General features: G+C 45.4%; 2 protein-coding genes across 3 annotated transcripts; both read left to right on the forward strand.

The window, feature by feature from the left end:
* Nucleotides 1-3872: 3872 nt before the first annotated feature.
* On the forward strand, nt 3873-5790 carry LOC125529712 (F-box protein At5g49610-like). 2 transcript variants are annotated; one of them, XM_048694147.1, is made up of 2 exons: nt 3873-4177; nt 4285-5790. In XM_048694147.1, exons 1-2 carry the CDS (start codon nt 4031-4033, stop codon nt 5383-5385), a joined length of 1248 nt encoding a protein of 415 aa, XP_048550104.1. In that variant the 5' UTR covers nt 3873-4030; the 3' UTR covers nt 5386-5790. The 2 variants fall into 2 exon arrangements, with proteins under 2 accessions (XP_048550104.1, XP_048550096.1); XM_048694139.1 differs by having other exon boundaries at nt 3875-4177; nt 4282-5790.
* A 9995-nt stretch (nt 5791-15785) lies between these two features.
* On the forward strand, nt 15786-17722 carry LOC125533141 (protein MAIN-LIKE 2-like). Its single transcript, XM_048696898.1, has 5 exons — nt 15786-15930; nt 16434-16503; nt 16584-17213; nt 17302-17562; nt 17645-17722. Exons 2-5 carry the CDS (start codon nt 16435-16437, stop codon nt 17720-17722), a joined length of 1038 nt encoding a protein of 345 aa, XP_048552855.1. The 5' UTR covers nt 15786-15930; nt 16434.
* The last annotated feature ends 2 nt before the right edge of the window (nt 17723-17724 follow it).

Below are 17724 nucleotides of genomic sequence, written 5' to 3' on the forward strand. Positions count from 1 at the left end.
CTTAGTTCATCATTCTCATGCATGAATCCTGACTAGAGTGTTAAAGTTCTGGCCTACTTTTTGTTTAGAGTCCTGCTCTATATGAGAACCTGAGCAGGACGGCGTTTTTTTATATATAATTGTCATGACAACAGATTTGCTACTCATCGCAGATGTGATGTTATTTCCAATTCCAAGTGTTGTACACCAGAACATGGTGCATTGACTGTCCGAAATAAGGACGCCAAACCAGATTCTGTGTAAACTCTTGTAAGTAGAAATATTTGTTGGCATTCTCCCTTGACTTTTGTTTAGCTGCTATATGATGGGATTACAGGATGCCAGGCACTTGTCCTGGCAGGTGTTACAGCAGATGCTATATATTTCCCATGCCAAGATCTCACACCTTACTTTCAAAACTCTTTTGGGGATAACATGTGCTGACATTTGTTACTAGTGATTAATGTGATGAGTCATATGCTCTAGTGTTGCAGCCTGCCACCTAATGATGAGCCTGCCAAGACTCTTGTGAGCATAAGTCTGAATGCTGCCTGAATGCCATATGTGATGAGCCTGCCATGTCGTGGCATTTTGAAATCCGTAAGTGTCTCATAAAGAGACGAATGGAGGCCAAGCTTTGGATCGCCACGGGTGCAAAAAAAAATTGGGAACAATTGTAGCGGGAGAGTGATTCACTTTGTGCTGGGGTCCTGTAACGCATTACTCTACTCTCTTTTTAATTAATTATTAATATATGAGGCAACGTTTAAAAAAAGAGGGAGGGGACTGAGTGAGATGCTGCGTGGTTGCTGGTGTTCCTATCTACCGTGTAATGAGATGCGCCATTGTAACTGCTAGTGTATTTCAGAATGCTCACCACGTTTCGCCAAGGATAATTATCTCACCCAAAAGCGTTAAGATGATATTTCAAGCAGTGACTCCAGGATAGCGCGGTTTGCAGGCAGGGCGTGGGTTGCATCCGCAGAGTCTGAGCTGAATTCGATTTCCAAGGGCGAAAACAGGGGAGATCGATTCCATTTGGAAGAGGAGTGCTGTCAGTTGATCTAGAATAGGTCATTTTAACCTTGTTATTTGCTTGGAAAGCTAGCTAAAGCTGGGTGCCAACAAGTGGAAGAGAGGAAAGCATCGAGCACACACTTCTTTTTTGCCAGTTTGCTCGTGAGGTGTGGCGGAAGGTCAAATAGTTTTTTGTATTTGCCTGAATAGTCAGGGATGCACCTCTGCGAAACATTGGCTGTGTGACTTTCTGGCTGTTGGCTGCTGGCATATATGGGAGGCACGTAACGATGCTCGCTACAACGAAGGTCTGCTAGTAAAGGATGGATCCGTCGTCGGCTCTGTGGTGGCGGACATCAGATGGATGGCGGCTGGCTTCTCTTCAGTGGCCTTTTGTCACGTTAGTCATTCTCTCAATGAAGCGGCGCACATTTTAGCTAGGTCCTATGTTGTTCCTAGCTCCGCTTTTGTTTCAAGTTATGATCTGGAGTGCATTCGGAAATCTTTGTGTTCCGATATTATGTGATCAATAAAGCTCTGTCTTCTCTCACAAAAGAACAAGTGGAAACTGAGAATGTTATATGGAACCAACTCAGTGTAGACTTCGGTGCTGCAATCTCTTTTACACACTTTCAGTCACCAGCTAGTAGATAAACATAGCAACCAAAAACCAGATTATTCGATTAAATCAGGCATGAGGTTGTTTTAGGGGATTGTTGTGCTGCTCCCCCAGCAAGACCTGTGTTCCTTGCGCTTGTGTGTCTGTTGTACACTAGAACATGGTACATTGACTGTAATGAGGATCCCAAACATTGTGTAAACTTTTTGTAAGTAGAACATGGTGCATTCCCCTAACTTTTGTTTAGCTGCCATCAGGCAGGGATGGGATTACAACATGTCAGCCCCTGTTCTAGCAGGTCAGTAGGTGCTCCATCATATGCTAATTTCTATGCCAAGTCCTGCAAGTGTACACTAGAACATGACACATTGACTGTCGGAAACTAGGACCCATAAAATCGGATTCTAGAAATTCTCAGTAAGTAGAAATATTTGTCGCGGGAATCTAGAGATAAGGGTGGTTTTTCAATCACGGCTTTGGTAAATTGAAGGTTCAGTTCCCGCTGAACCGATTGTGAAATTACAACATGATAGGCACCTATTCTAGCATTATGATGGGATTCAGTTACTACCTTTAGGCTTTAGCTTACCAGCTTCCCCAGCAATCTTCACCTGGTGCTCTATATGTGGTGTTGAAATTTTAGCCTAGTGTGTACTAATCTCTCTGTTTCTAAATATAAGTCTTTTTAGATATTTAAATACGATCTACATACAGATGTATATAGACATATTTTAGAGTGTAGATTCACTCATTTTGCTTCGTATGTAGTTCATATTGAAATCTCTAAAATGACTTATATTTAGGAACGGAGGGAGTATGTGATAGATCCAACAGTTGTTGCTCTATACTGAAACCTTCACTTGGTGTGTGACGTTGAACATTTTGCCTCCAAACAGTTGTGTTGGTTATGTGGTGTGATGTGCAATTCAAATCATGCTAATGTTGTTGTCCACCATTCGGACAAAAGGAGAAGAGAATCCACAAGTGTCTCAGAATGCAAGGACTGGATGAGATGTTGCGTCCTACTGTATAGCTGCTAGTATTTCAGAAAACAAAAGTGTCAAGGAAGCTGGTTAGATTGATTATCATGTTTCACTAGCATAATAATTCAAAGAAGGCAATACTGCTCAGCTAGATAACAAGAAGCATGCCTCGTAATAATTGCATGCAGGTGAGATGATTAGCATGTCAAACTAGGAAGGGAGCTTGAGAGTTCGGACAAGGTCTGAGAGTTTTGACTGTTTGGAAGGCGTCACCTCCAGTCTGGGCAACGAAGTGTGGAGGCCGGTATGTCTCGATCCGGCGAGTCAAACCTTTGCTGCTTGAACTCTGAGATCTCCAGCTTGTCCATTGAGCAATAGACTCTAAAAGCATCCTATAGAAGTTACATAGGTAGTAGTAGGTAGTGCCGGTGGTGGCGTTTTCATGCCAACAGGGCCAACCAGAGTATTCAGCAGCTTGCGGAGGTAGTTTGTCATATATTGCTAGATGGATTCCAATCTCACTTTCGCTTGGTCCTTCGATGGTAGCATCCATAACGGTTTTTGGTATGTTCCACCATACCTGTTTGATATAAGACCACTGGGTGTGCGACATGATCGCAATAACTAATCAAAGAGTAAAGTTTGGAAAGGGGGAGTGGGTGAACTCGAGCAAACTTGCAACACCATATGAATTTGATCAAGTTTTTCAGCTGCTGCTGAAAGAAGGTTGCGGGCTATATCGGTTGCGTCTTAATTGAATACGATTTGTTCTCCTCAATTTTCTTTTGAATACGATTTGATTTCCAAGAAAAAAATACAGGTGCTTTGGTACACCCCCCTTAAAAATTTGCAAGAATATTAAAATTACTGAAAAAGGCCATCACGATATTAACATGCAAATCAAACGTATTGTTAATTCACTACGCAAGTTCTTCGTGGGGACACAAGTATTGTTAATTAATCTAGCAATGATCCATGTTAGTAGTAGCGTCTTACTAATTGCTTCGAAGACTGATAAAATTCATAATCTATGTAGTACCAGCACATACAAAATCGCTCCTATATACATTCTGCTGATGCAAAGCTCTTTTACACCCTTTCCAAAAAAAAACAGGGGTGTTTTTTTTTGAGGCAAAAAAAGGCAGGGGAGTTTTTTTTTTTTTTGAGAAACAAAAAGGCAGGGGAGTTGAGAGGGCTGAGAAGCTATGAGGATCCATTGGGCCGTTTCTAGAGCCCACACTAATCCTAGAGCCCGAGTACAGACTCTCACGGTCCACTCCCCTGTCACTCACGCTCCCAAGCCACAGCCGCCGCCCCATTCCCCATTCCCCACTCCGAGCCCTAGCCCCAGATCAGCGAGCAGCGGCGGCCGGCGTCGCGACCGTCGAATCGACTGCCTCGAGGCACGGATCCGCGGGCCGGGCAGGAGGCGATGCCGCCAGGAGGTGGAGAAGGAGAAGGAGAAGGCGAGCATGGCAGCACGGTGCAGAGCCACCCACCGGCGACCGTCCGCCGCGACGAGGACGCCCCGCCCCATTCTACGCCGCCGCTCTCCGACGTTCCTCCGGTAGCTTCCGAGGTTTGCTCCACGCCTCTTCGATCTCCTTTTTTTTTCTAACGAGACCTCCCACCAATCTTGGATCCAAGAAAAGGAATCAGGAATCTGAACCAGCCGTTGCACAGGAGAATCTGGAGCAGGAGCAGCAGCCCATGCCGAACGTTCCCGAGGGCGCCCTCGTCGAGATCCTTTCGCGGGTGCCCTACAGTTCGCTCTGCCGCTTCAAGTGCGTGTCCAAGCCGTGGCTCGCCCTCTGCTCCGCCCCTGACATCCGCAAGAGGTCGCCGCAGACTCTCTCCGGCTTCTTCTACCATGATGAAGGCGATGCTCTCAGATTCTGCAACTTGAAAGGGAGAGGTCCGCCTCTCGACCCATCTCTCCCTTTCTTGCGCCACAGCTACAAAAATGTTCATGTCGAACAAGTCTGCGGCAGTCTTCTCCTCTGCAACTGCTGGAATTCGTGTTTACCAAGCGAAGGTGATTATGTTGTGTGCAATCCTGCCACACAAGAGTGGATTGTGCTACCTCCTGTGGTATTTTTGGGTCAGGATCAAGAGGGCAGCCACGACGTCACACCAAGTGTTTACTTGGGCTTCGAAGCCGCTGTTCCATCCCGCTTTGTGGTGTTTGCAACCCCTCACAATGTTGGTGTTCTTTCTGGAGAAATGGCGATCTACTCGTCAGAAACTGGACAGTGGACTTATGTGCAGACTAAGTGGGCATCCGAATCTCTCATGGATCTTAGTAGACGCATACGTGTCTTCTTGAATGGCACTATGCATTTGTCTACCCGTTATAACTATAATACAATGGTCACTGTTGACGCGGAGGGCAAAGTTTGGAGGGAGGTTCCAATGCCATTGCCAAAAAAAACTGTTATTTTTAACACTGGGCAGTCTCAAGGACGCTTGTATGCATGGCAGATGGGTTATCATTATGGTTGCCAAGTCTATATTTGGGTTCTTGAGGATTATGGTACTGGAAAGTGGGCCCTGAAGCATACTGTCAATGTTTTGGAACTGTTTGGAAGGCATTGTCGCAAAGATGGTCAATATTATGAGATGTTTGCATTTCATCCAGATTGTAATGTGATTTTCCTTACCGACAAGAAGGAGATGACAGTGTCATACGACTTGGATAGTCAGAAAGTGAGTGTTATCTGCACTGAAGGCATGATGGGTCTGCCTTATACTCCCTGTTTTGCAGAATTGCAATCAGCTGGGCATTGAATATGAGTGCAGCATCACGTGCTCAGCATGGGACAACACCTTTTGTGAAAATTAGTGGTTGCTATGGACCTACTCCTAATTTCATGGCAACAGTGTGGTATTCCTATTTGTTGGTATTCAGGTGCATGTCTTTGTTGCTTTGAATAATGTTTATTAGCCAAGAATTTGTAAGGTTAATGAGTCATTGTATGAATGAACCTAGTCATTTAATCTATTAGCTGTCATGTAGTACTCCCTCCATTCACTTTTGTAAGACGTTTTAGGCATTTAAGACAACACCCAAAACGGTTCAATTTCAGCTGTCTTAAACGTCTTACAAAAGTGAACAGAGGGAGTACTAATTATTGTGGCCACTCATTAGCTGTTGATGTGGGGTAATATAAGATGCTGAGAGTACATTATTGATGTTTGGCATTGCTTGCACTTTCATTTCTTTACTAACACTTATTTATGCAAGTGAATATCTTCAATCTATAGCTTGTTATCCATAGGTGGTAGCTCTGTTTCTATGCCTTTGAAAGAGTTGAGGATATTATCTGTGGATTATCTTTTCTATACTGCAGCATATACAGGTAGGGTGAAGAAATATTAGTTTGTGTAACCCGCATGGACTTCCATTGGTGCTGTTCAGAAAATTGGGCAGCTAAAATTTTGTGGGGAAGCACTTACTGATACTACTATGTTTGTTGTAAGACTGGGGTAATACGGGTACAACTTCACCATCCATTGTTTTTTACTTATGCTTCCCCACTGCGTTTTTAATATAGTTCATCATTCTCCTACATGAATCCTGACTAGACTGTTAAAAGTTCTAGGTTGCTTTATGTTGCTGTAGGGTCCTGCTCTCTACTAGAGAGCTGAGCATGACAATGTTCTTTTTATAATAATGACCACATCGGAATGAACATGGTGCATTGACTGTCCGAAATGAGGACCAAGAACCAGATTCTGTAAACTCTTTGTAATAAGTAGAATCAATTGTATAGCCTCGCTTTTGATTAGCTGCCATAGGATGGGATTACAGGATGCCAGGCACCGGAGTATTTCCCATGCCAAGTGCTCCAAGTGTACAGTAGAACATATGTAAACCCTCAGGCGAATGACTGTCAGAAAGTAGGACCCACATAACCAGATTCTGTAAACTCTCAATAACTAGAAATATTTGCTGCATCAGTGTAAAGATAAGGGTGGTTTCCCTATCACGGCTGTATTGGTTGAAGGTTCAGTTCTTGCTGAATCGATCTGTGAAATTGCAGCATGACAGGCACCTGTTCAGTTACTACCTTTAGCTTACTATATCTTTCCCAACAATTTTCACAGCCTGTCAGAAAGTTACTACCTTTAGCTTACTATATCTTTCCCAACAATTTTCACTTGGTGCTCATATGTGTATACTGTGTGATACACTGATACTCCCTTGGTTTCTTTTTAGTCTACATATAATTTTTGTCTGAAATCAAAGTATCTCTAGTTTGACTAAAAATTATAGGAAAAAAAGTATCAACATGTACAATGCCAAATAAATATCTTTAGATTAATTATGGAATGTAGTTTCATATTATGTATATTTGATATTGTAGATGTTAATTTTTTTTTATACAAATTTGGTCAAAGTTTGTAGAGTTTGACTAGACAAAAATGTTATATGTGGAGTAAAAAGGAAGGAACGGAGGGAGTACATCCTTATTTACAATAGGTTTATCGTCGGGCCATGCTGAAAACTGTCGGTTGACCTCACACATCACTCCAAATCTTTTTTGGGCAGAATCTGTGCTTACTTTTGTTAGGGGAGCTAGCAGCTGGTGCCGTTGTGTTAATCCGGAACATGACGGTGATTAATTTGATACTAGATTATATGTTACGATTTGCAATTAACACGAAACCAGTGTTGCTGTCTGCCGTGTAATGATACATCTTATGAGCTTGTCGTGGGATTTCGAAATCCATAAGTGTCTCGAAAAGAGAGGACTGAATGAGATGTTGCATTATTGCTAGCGCCCCTGTCCGCGGTGTAATGAGGCACGACAATGTAAACGCTGGCATTTCAGAAAACGTTTAGATGATAATATCCCGAAAAAAGCGTTTAGATGATATTTCAAGCAGCGACTCTGGGACGGCACGGTTTACAGGCAGGGCGCGGGCTGCATCGGCCGTCACTGAGCTGAATTCAATATCCAAGGGCGTAAAACAGGGGAGATCAATTCCATTTTGAAGGAGGTTTGCTCTTGGCAGGAGGAGGAGTGCTGTTAATGGATCTACCATGGGCCCTTTTAATCTTGTTAATGTTAATTGCTTCGAAAACTAGCTAATACTGGGTGCCAACAAGTATCCCAGAATGTTCTCACCTTAGACTTTGGTGCTGCAAGCTGTTTTACACGCTCACAGTCATCAGCTCCTAGATTAATATTTTTTTTTGAGGGGTAAAAACCTTATTTATTCATCAAATGCCACATGAAGTGGGATACGTCTCAGGTCGTGCGGGGTGCCAAACCGTGCGGGGTGCCAAACCAAACATGACGCCCCGGACCTCTAGAGAAAGCAAATTTAGCTAGACCATGTGCTTCATAGTTCACAGCACGACACTCAAAGGAAAAAAAATACAATTTAGGGAATTCGAATGACTAATAATCTCGCTGACGATCGCCCCGTAGGCACCTCTGCCGCCTCTCCGAATATCTGAGATGACTTGCTTGCAATCGGATGCTACAACAAAATGTTGTATGTGTAGATCTTCAGCAAGTGCTAGAGCTTCGCGACATGCAATAGCTTCAAGAGTGGCCGGATCAGTTAAACCCTCAAGGACTAGGGCCGAGCTGCCCAAGAAGTTCCCTTCCGAATCTCTGCAGACTGCAGCTGCTGATCCTCCTCTTCTTCCTTGCACTCCCCCATCCACATGGATCTTGCAATGTCCAGCCGGTGGTTTTTTTGGCCTTGTGTTTGTTTGGAGAGATGTGCCATTCCTAGCTGGAGTGTTCGGTTTAATATTGATCAAGGACAGATCCTTCAGATACCTCTCTATGAAGCTGTGGGTCACTTGGGGACTCTGAAAAATAGCTTCATGTATTGCCTTCCGTCGAGCATGCCATATTGCCCAAAGTGTCACGGCCATGTCAACAAATTCTTCATGAGTTAGCATCTCCATCAGCGTGAAGAGCCACTGTTTGGCATTGGGCTCATTATTTGATGTGATTTTTTGCGTGACCTCCATATTAGCCAATGTCCAAACACTTCTTGATGTTGTGCACTCTAAGAGGGAGTGACGCCATGAATCGCGTACCCCACAGATGCCATAAAGACTGGAGTCGGACATATGACGATGTGCTCTAACATCGTTTGTTGGAAGCGACTGTTTTGAGAGCCTCCATAAGAACATTCGAATTTTCCCTGGGACCTCGGTCTTCCACAGCGTTTTCCATGATTTTTCCTCTGCCATGGCGTTAGATGGGCCTGCAACTCCTTCTAGCCATGCTTCCCGTCTTGCCCTTGTGGCCACCAGCATTTTATACGCCGACTTGACTGAGAAAGATCCGTGTTTCTCATAGTGCCAAGCCCAGAAGTCATCTATATTTCTTGTACATAGTGGGATTCCAAGAATCACTTGAGCGTCCATTGGCAAAAAGGTGGTTTGGATCAGCTGTCTGCCCCATGATGCCGTCGCGCTCGTGATAATCTCTGAAACTCTCGTTGGCGGGTTGGGAACGCGGCAGCCATATGGCCTAATAGACTCTTCTTTGGGGAGCCAATTATGGTTCCAGATTTCCGTGGTTTCTCCGTTTCCAATCCGCCGAACCAGACCTTGTTTCAAGATGTCTCTCCCTTCAATGATTGCCCGCCAAATCTGGCTTGGGTGGTTACCCAGCTGAGCCTGCAGGATATCTGTGTGTGGATAGTATACGCTCTTGAGCACTCGGGCGCTAAGAGACTCAGGAGTTTGCAGCAGGCGCCAAGCTTGTTTCGCGAGCATTGCAAGGTTAAATAATTCGAAATCCTTGAAACCTAGGCCCCCCATTCCCTTAGGTTGGGTCATTGCTTTCCATGAAACCCAATGGGGCTTTCTCTTCCCTTCTTTGCTCCCCCACCAAAACTTTCTTATCAGCTTGTTTAGATGCTCACAGAGGCCCCGAGGTAGCTTGAAACAAGACATCGAAAACACTGGAACTGATTGTGCTACAGATTTAACTAGAACTTCTTTGCCCGCAGTAGACATCGTGCGCTCAATCCATCCCTGCACCTTTCCCCAGAGCCGATCCTTCAAATACTTGAAAGAACCGTTCTTAGAGTTGCCAACATCAGACGACATCCCCAAGTACTTCTCGTTTAGTGTTTCGTTGGGGACGTTCAGAGTCTCCTTGATTTCCTGTCTGATAGAGTCTGGAACTCCCTTGCTGAAATATATAGAAGATTTAGCATAGTTGATACGTTGCCCCGTTGCCTGACAATAAGTGTTCAGAACATGGTACACCTCATTGGCTCCAGCACCGTTTGCCTTGAAAAACAGCAGGCTGTCATCAGCGAATAGTAGATGGTTTACCGGTGGCGCCGTAGGTGCTACCTGTAGGCCATGCAAGTTGGATGACTCACTTTTTGATTTTAGAAGGCACGACAGGCCCTCTGCTGCTAACAAGAACAAGTATGGACATATTGGGTCCCCTTGTCTGATCCCTGTGGAAGGTATGAATTGTTGCAATTTCTTTCCATTAAACAAAACTGAAAATCTCACCGTTGTCACCAGGCTCATCACTATTTGGACCCATCTTTCAGAGAAGCCCAGTTTAAGCATTATTGCCTGTAGGTAGTCCCATTCCACTCTATCGTATGCTTTCATCATATCAAGCTTTAGAGAACAGGATTGATGTTTCTTGGCCTTATTCCTCTTCATAAAATGAAGACACTCATAGGCTGTTATGATGTTATCGGTTATGAACCTTCCAGGAACAAATGCTGACTACTCCTCTGAGATGATATCAGGAAGGACTAACTTTAATTTGTTAGATATAACTTTCGAGGCAATCTTATACAGCACATTACAAAGGCTGATAGGGCGGAACTGAGAGAGGAGTGTGGGGTTTTTTTACCTTCGGGATGAGCACAAGAACCGTATCATTAATACACTCCGCTGATTCAGTACCGTCAACAATCCTCAGAACTGCCCTTGTAACATCCTCACAACAAATATCCCAATGATGCTGGAAAAAAATGTGCAGGGTAACCATCTGGGCCGGGCGCTTTCACTGGGTACATTTGAAAAGGTGCTGTTTTAACCTCTTTCTGACTATATGGGGCATTTAGCATATCATTCATTGCTTGTGTCACTTTCACCGGAACAGTCTCTAGTACCTGGTCCATGTCCTGAACCCCTTCAGAAGTATAGAGCTGCTGGTAAAAATCATTGGTCAAATTTTCCATCTCCGTTAAGTTGTCGGTCATCTGTCCAGAAGGTAGTTGAAGGGATTTTATTTGGTTCTTCCTCCTGCGTCGGCTCGCCCTTAGGTGGAAGAAATATGTATTCTTATCACCATGTTGGAGCCACTCTATTCGAGCACGCTGACGCCATAATATTTCCTCCCTGTGATAAAGTTCTGTCAACCTGTCAACTATTTTAATTTCCAGATGATTTGGACCGGAGTGATTTGGGATCGCGCGCAAATCCTGTAATTCCTTCTGCATGCTTCGGATCTCACGCCGCACATTCCCAAACTGCTGTCTGTCCCATGTGGCCAGGTCTGTTGAAAGCGACCTCAGCTTGTCGCTTATTTCCTGGACTGACTCCGTTTGTCCACTAGTCCAGGCATTCTCTACCAATGGTGTTAGACCCGGGTCACGCTCCCATGCAAGCTCATATTTAAATGATTTGGGGGCCCGTCTGCATGGCTCCTCATGCACGTACTGCACGTAAATAGGTAGATGATCGCTAGTTGCTGCAGTTTTGTGTTCAAGTACAGCAGACGGAAAAGCAAGCGACCAAGCGGGATTAGCTACTCCCCTGTCAAGTCGCACTCGAGTGTAAGTCCCCCCAGACACTTTCTTTTCAAAGGTCCATCCACTTCCGACGTAACCTATATCAGTTAATCCACATGTATCCAAAGCGTCCCTGAACGCGTCCATTTGCGCTTGACTTCTGTTTCCAACACCATCGTGTTCATGTGCATACAGCACCTCGTTAAAATCTCCAAGGGCAAGCCAGGGTATATCGTTTGTGCCTACGATTCCCCTAAGAGTGTCCCATGTCTTGTATCTCTCATTGACCTGAGCCTCACCATAGACAAACGTGACCCTTGTTTTAACATCCACAAGATCATTCAGCATTGCATCAATGTGATACTTCGAGTAACCAACAATCTCAAGATTTATTTCCTCATTCCAAAAAATTCCTAGACCACCACTTCTACCAGAACTGCTTACAGCAAAACTTCTATTAAAGCCTAAAGTACCAGCCAAACTTTCAACTCTAGTTCCCTCTAATCGGGTTTCCAATATACATAAGACAGAGGGGGCAAACTGCCTCGTGAGATCACGAAGCTCCTGAACTATCGCGGGTTTGCCTGCTCCGCGACAGTTCCAGCATAGTAGACTCATTGCGCATGGCGAGACTCCCCATGGGAGCCCGCCAAATGCGCATCAAGGTTTTTGGTGAAATATGTAATCTTCTCTGGAGCTGTCTCATTAGACGAGGATGACTTCGATCTCTTCAGATCCTGCTTGGGAGGAGGGCTAAGAGGCACCGCAGGTGATGGCAGAAACAGTTGCTTCGTCTGTTGTACTGAAGAGGTTAGGAGCGTGGTTTTTGGATCATTGGCCCCTCTCTTCCTATTGCGATCCACCTCCGTCATTGCTACATCTCCATCTCGCTGAAACCGTTCCTCGGGATACTGTTCGTCGTACAAATCAGCACTATTGTACGAACGTCCTCTTCCTCTTCCCCCACGGCCTCTGCCGCGGCCTCTCCCTGCGTTGCTGCTCTCGCCCGGTCCACTGCCGGGGCCTTTAAACCACGTTGCCTTGATGTCTTTGAAGACCAGCGTCTTTGGGGCATGGACCCCATCCCCGCACTCTTTGTGTTGGTGGCCTAGATGTCCGCAAACCGCACACCAATCCGGCAATCTTTCATATTTAACTCTAAAGATGACTCACTCCATCGAATCCTTCTTCCTTATTACCAGTGAGACAGCGTTCTTCAAGGGTTTAGTGACATCGATCCTGACTCGAACTCTAGCAAAATTTCCTTCAAAATCTGGGGATCTAGGCTCAGCATATATGAATTCTCCCACAGTCGCCGACAAAGCTTTGACCTTAGAGAAGAAGCCATCCGGCAGGTCGTGGATCTGAATCCAGATGTCCAATTTATTGAGCTCTATAGACGACGGCTTTGTGAAGCCATCGTACTCCGAGAGAACTACTGCTTTCCCCTTGAAGTTCCAAGGGCCATCCCCCATAACCCTCTCCCAGTCACCCAGGCAGGAGAATTGCATTGAGTACAGATTATCTTCGAGTGGTCTAATCTTCACCTCCTGAGCTAGGTCCCAGGCCACCCTCATATTCCTATAAAACCAATATTGGCTGTATGTTTTCTCTGTGTGAACCCTAGCCAGAGCCATCCAACGTGTCTCTTCCTTCGGTAGCTCGGTGTCTTCCACCACGACATCAACCAGATCATCTTCTTTCAGGCCAAGTTCCTCCATCATCGCAGCCAGATCTAACGCAGCCGTACACGATCCAGATGCAGTCGAATCCATCATGCGCTTGCTCGAGGGTAGGGATCCGCGAGCGGTAGGTCCCAAGGAAGTCCCCGCCCTCCCCGAACACCGCCGCGGCCACGGGCCACAGCGATCGCCGGAAGGGGGTGAACAGCCGGGGAGAGAAGATCCCTACGGTGCCGGCGTCGCCGTCGCTCGAGGGGAGAGAGAAACCCTAACGAGAGGGGAAACTAACTGACCCTATAGGAAAGCCGATGAGTATTTCCGAACGGAGGGAGTATATAGCTAGCTTATAAATCAAGGCATATCAACCGAGTTAATCTGTACTCCCTCTCTAAACTAATATAAGAGCACCTCATAAAAAACTAATATAAGAGCGTTTAGACCAAAGGGTTATACGCTTCACAAAAATGCATCTGGTTTTCTTATAGGTCGAGGCACTGATCGGCGAGCCATGGAGAAGACGATGCCGCCAGGAGATGGAAAAAACCATGGTTGCATAATGAGGGCCATCCTCTGGTGACCGCCTGCCATGATGACGACGCTCCGCACCATTCGATGGAGCCACTCCCCGCCATTTTGTCCCAGTAGTTTGCGAGGTTTACTCCACACATCTTCAGTCTTTTTTTCTTCTTCTTTCTTTGAGCATGACCTTCTTCCAATCATGGACTACCCCCATCTTCCAAGGAACCTTAGCAAGGCATTTCTACCATTTACAGGAGAAGAAGCAGAAGCAGCAGCCCACGCCAAGCCTCTCCGTGGACGCCCTGGTCAAGATCCTTTCGCGAGTGCCATACATGTCGCTATGTCGATTCAAGTGCGTGTCCAAGCCCTGGCTCACATCTACTCCTCCCGGGATATCCGCAAGAGGTCGCCACACACTTTGTCTAGGTTCTTCTACATAATAATCAATGGCGTTGAGTCTCCATTTTCGTAATTTGAATGGTAGAGGTCCGCCCTCTCCCATTCTTGCACACAACATACAAGCACATTTTTGTCCAACAAGTCAGCAGCGGCCTTCTCCTTTGTTCTTGCTTGACTTTCGTGAGCAGACCCAATCATGTTGTGCGCAATTCTGCGACCAAGGAATGGACTGTGCTGACGGGACATCCAGGTCGAAACATTCCAATCGCTTTCTTAGGATTCCACATGGTTGTTCTATACCACTTCATGGTGTTCGCGCTTTAGATCCTTGGTGTGCACGATGCTTGAAAAGTGGCAATATACTCATCAGAAACCAGACAGTGGGCTTATGTTCAGAGTAAGCTGATGACTTGCCAAGATGTTGAGATGTTGGACAATCTCAAGGACGCTTGTATGCATGGAAGATAGATAATTCTCATGGTTTTCAACTTTATATTTGGGTTCTTGAGGATTATGGTACTGATAATTCTCATGATTGTCAACTTTATATTTGGGTTCTTGAGGATTATGGTACTGGAAAGTGAACCCTAAAGCACAATGTTAACGTTTTGGAGCTGTTTGGAAGGCATCAACACAAACATGATGGTTCTTGTGTGATGTTTGCAATTCATCCATATTGTAATGTGATTTTCCTTACCAACAAGGAGAAGATGACATTGTCGTACGACATGGATAATCAGAAAGTGCATGTTATCTGCACCGAATTCATGGATGATCTATTTTAATTATGTTCCATTTTTTGTGGAATTGCCATCGGCTACGGGTCACTGAGGATCAGTGGTTGCCATGGGCTTACTCTGCTAGTTTCACAACATCACTTGGATATGTTGTAACCCATATGTCTACAGTTTGCTATTCCTATATGTTAGTATTCAGGTGCATGTTTTTTGTGACTTTGAGCAATATTTGTTAGACAAGATTTTGTGAGGGTACGTTTTAATTGTATGAATGAAACCTAGCAAGTAATACGGGGAAGGACAATACCAACAAAGGATTTTGACGTCTGCAAATAGACGTCAAAAAAGGGAAGGTTTGGGGGAGTAAGGATGTCCGCCACGTTGGACATGGACGCTCATGGCCCACCATATATCACATGGAGCCCTCCCCCTCCGTCCCTCCTCCATGTGCTTTGTATCCTCACCCTTGGCGACAAACGCGACGACTGTTCCACGAGTTTGGTTCTTGAAGGTTCAGTTCTCGCTGAATCGATATGTAAAATTACACCATGAGAGACACCTATTCAGGCATTAGAATGAATGGGACTCGGCTACTACGTACCTGTAGGCCTTAGCTTGCTAGCTTTCCCAACAATCTTCACTTGGTGCCCATATATGTGGCGTTGAAATTTTAGCCCAGTGTGTAACGTAGTACTCCCTCCGTTCGGAAATACTTGTCTTAGAAATGGTTGTATCTAGAACTAAAACAAGTCTAGATACAACCATTTCTAGGACAAGTATTTCCGAACGGAGGGAGTATGTGATACATCCAACACACATGCAAATCATATATTTGACCTCAGGGCGAAATCAAATCACAAAATGACCTGCTCTCGAAAAAATTTCACTCTGCTGACCCTTTCGTGTGGCGCCCGACAGCTAGGCGCCACACACCACTATGCAGCGCCTCTGCCTTAGGCGTCGCACCTCCTGCCAGCGTGGCAGCCCTGGTTGGGTTGCAGCCCCACAGACAGCAGTGCAGCGCCCAAGGGATAGGCGCCACACTGTGTAATGTGCAGCGCCTATGGCTTGGGCGCTGCACATTGAATTAAGCCGCATTGGGCCAGCCCCTCCCAGCAGTTCTTCCCCCTCTGAGCAGTTGCTCTGTTTACAGAGAGCGGCGGCAGCGGCGCTCCCTTCGGATCCCCCCCACACCCCTCTCAGATCTGAAGTTTTGAGGCCCGGATTCGATCTCCAATCCCTCCTACTAGGTAAACTCCTCCGTTCCCTTTCTTTTCCTCCGTAAATGCGTTGCAATTTTAGGGATTTGCCCAAGATTAGGTGGAACCTTTGATTTGCTTGGTTTGGATCTTTGTTTGCCCAAGATTAGGTGGAACCTTTGACCCCCCCACACTATATGATTCTTGTTAGTGAAACCTAGATTGTAAATTTTTTAGATATATATGAGATGCCTAGTTTTGTAGATAATTATGAGATGTTGAGTGTTGTAGCTATATGTGAGATGTTGAATTTTTTTAGATATATATTAAATGTTGAGTTTATTTGAAATATGAGATGTTGATTTACTTGAACACATATGACATACTAGATATATATGAGAATTTACAATCATTTATTCATTGTGTGAGAAGGAGATGTTGAGATTCTTGTAGATGAATACATATGAGATGTTTAGATGAACACATATGAAATGTTGAGTGTTTACCAATATTTGAGATGAACTCATATATGTTTATTGTTTGAAATTTGTAAGGATGGTTTGGCTTCTCGACGATGTCTACGACACGAAACACCGGGCCTACATGATGCGCGAGAAGGAGATGGTAATAACGAGTAATCTAAATATTTTGCCTTAAGTTGAAATTTACATGCCCTAAGATTTGTCATTACTTGTTTTTTGCAGAAGCTTGAACCTTTGAAGATTCGGTATCACGGGGTCTCTGGTCCTGCCATGCCTTACGATGAGCGGTACACACCGTACATCAAGCAGGCAGGACTACTCCCGTGGATTCAGTTGGTCAACCGGTCCACGCCGAATCTGAACGCTCCACTGGTGTCCGCTCTTGCTGATCGGTGGAGGCCTGAGACGCATAGTTTCCATCTTCGGACTGGGGATATGACCGTGACGCTCGAGGATGTCTCGTTGATCACCGGTCTTGCTATCGACGGGATGCCTCTCTGTATGAGCACCGATTCTGATGGGTGGCGCGAGCAGATGATTGCTCTTATCGGTATGGATCCTACCGAGGCTGAGGCTGATGTAGAGGAGGGAGAAGAGAAGAAGAAGAAGGAAAGGAAAGCAGCCGGAGCTGCTTTCACGTGGATTCAAACTCACTTTGCGACGTGCCCTCCGGATGCCACTGATGACGTGATCCAGACACATGCTCGTGTCTACATGTGGTATGTTGTGTCGAGGACTTTGTTTCCTGACTCCACTGGCAAGAACGCTCCATGGATGTGGCTGAAGGCGTTGACCGTCTTCGATAGCAAATGGAGCTGGGGTTCAGCGACTCTTGCCTACTTGTACCGACAGGTAGTTGGTCTGTTTTGTGATCAACTCATTTCTTCATTAGCAATGCAAGCTTGCTGTCAAGTTAACATTGTTTTTCTTTCATATGCAGCTGGACGATGCGTGTTGCAGGATCACAGATAGTGCAGGCATTGGTGGTAATATGCTTCTACTTTCTGTATGGAGCTGGGAGCGTCTGCCTGTTGGACGCCCGAAGAGCGTCAGGTTTAATCCTTGGTATGAAGATGAAGATGACGAATTACGGTGCCCCACTTGGGCTTACAAGTGGGATGTGGTTTCCGAGATGACGAACGATGTCAATCTCATGTACCAGAAGTACATTGCCGAGTTGGACACGATTACGCCTGAGCAGGTAACGAGGTCATTACTTCAGTCATTTCTCATGTTTGCCTGAAAAAAATTCACCAATTTTGCATTGTTGCCCTATTTCATAGGTGGAATGGCAGCCATATGGCGCCGATGACAGACTTGGGTACACCCCGGAGTTTACCATCAACCCGATGTGCTTGTAGGA

The sequence above is a fragment of the Triticum urartu genome, chromosome 1 (genome assembly GCF_003073215.2).
Source record: "Triticum urartu cultivar G1812 chromosome 1, Tu2.1, whole genome shotgun sequence".
NCBI lineage: Eukaryota > Viridiplantae > Streptophyta > Magnoliopsida > Poales > Poaceae > Triticum > Triticum urartu.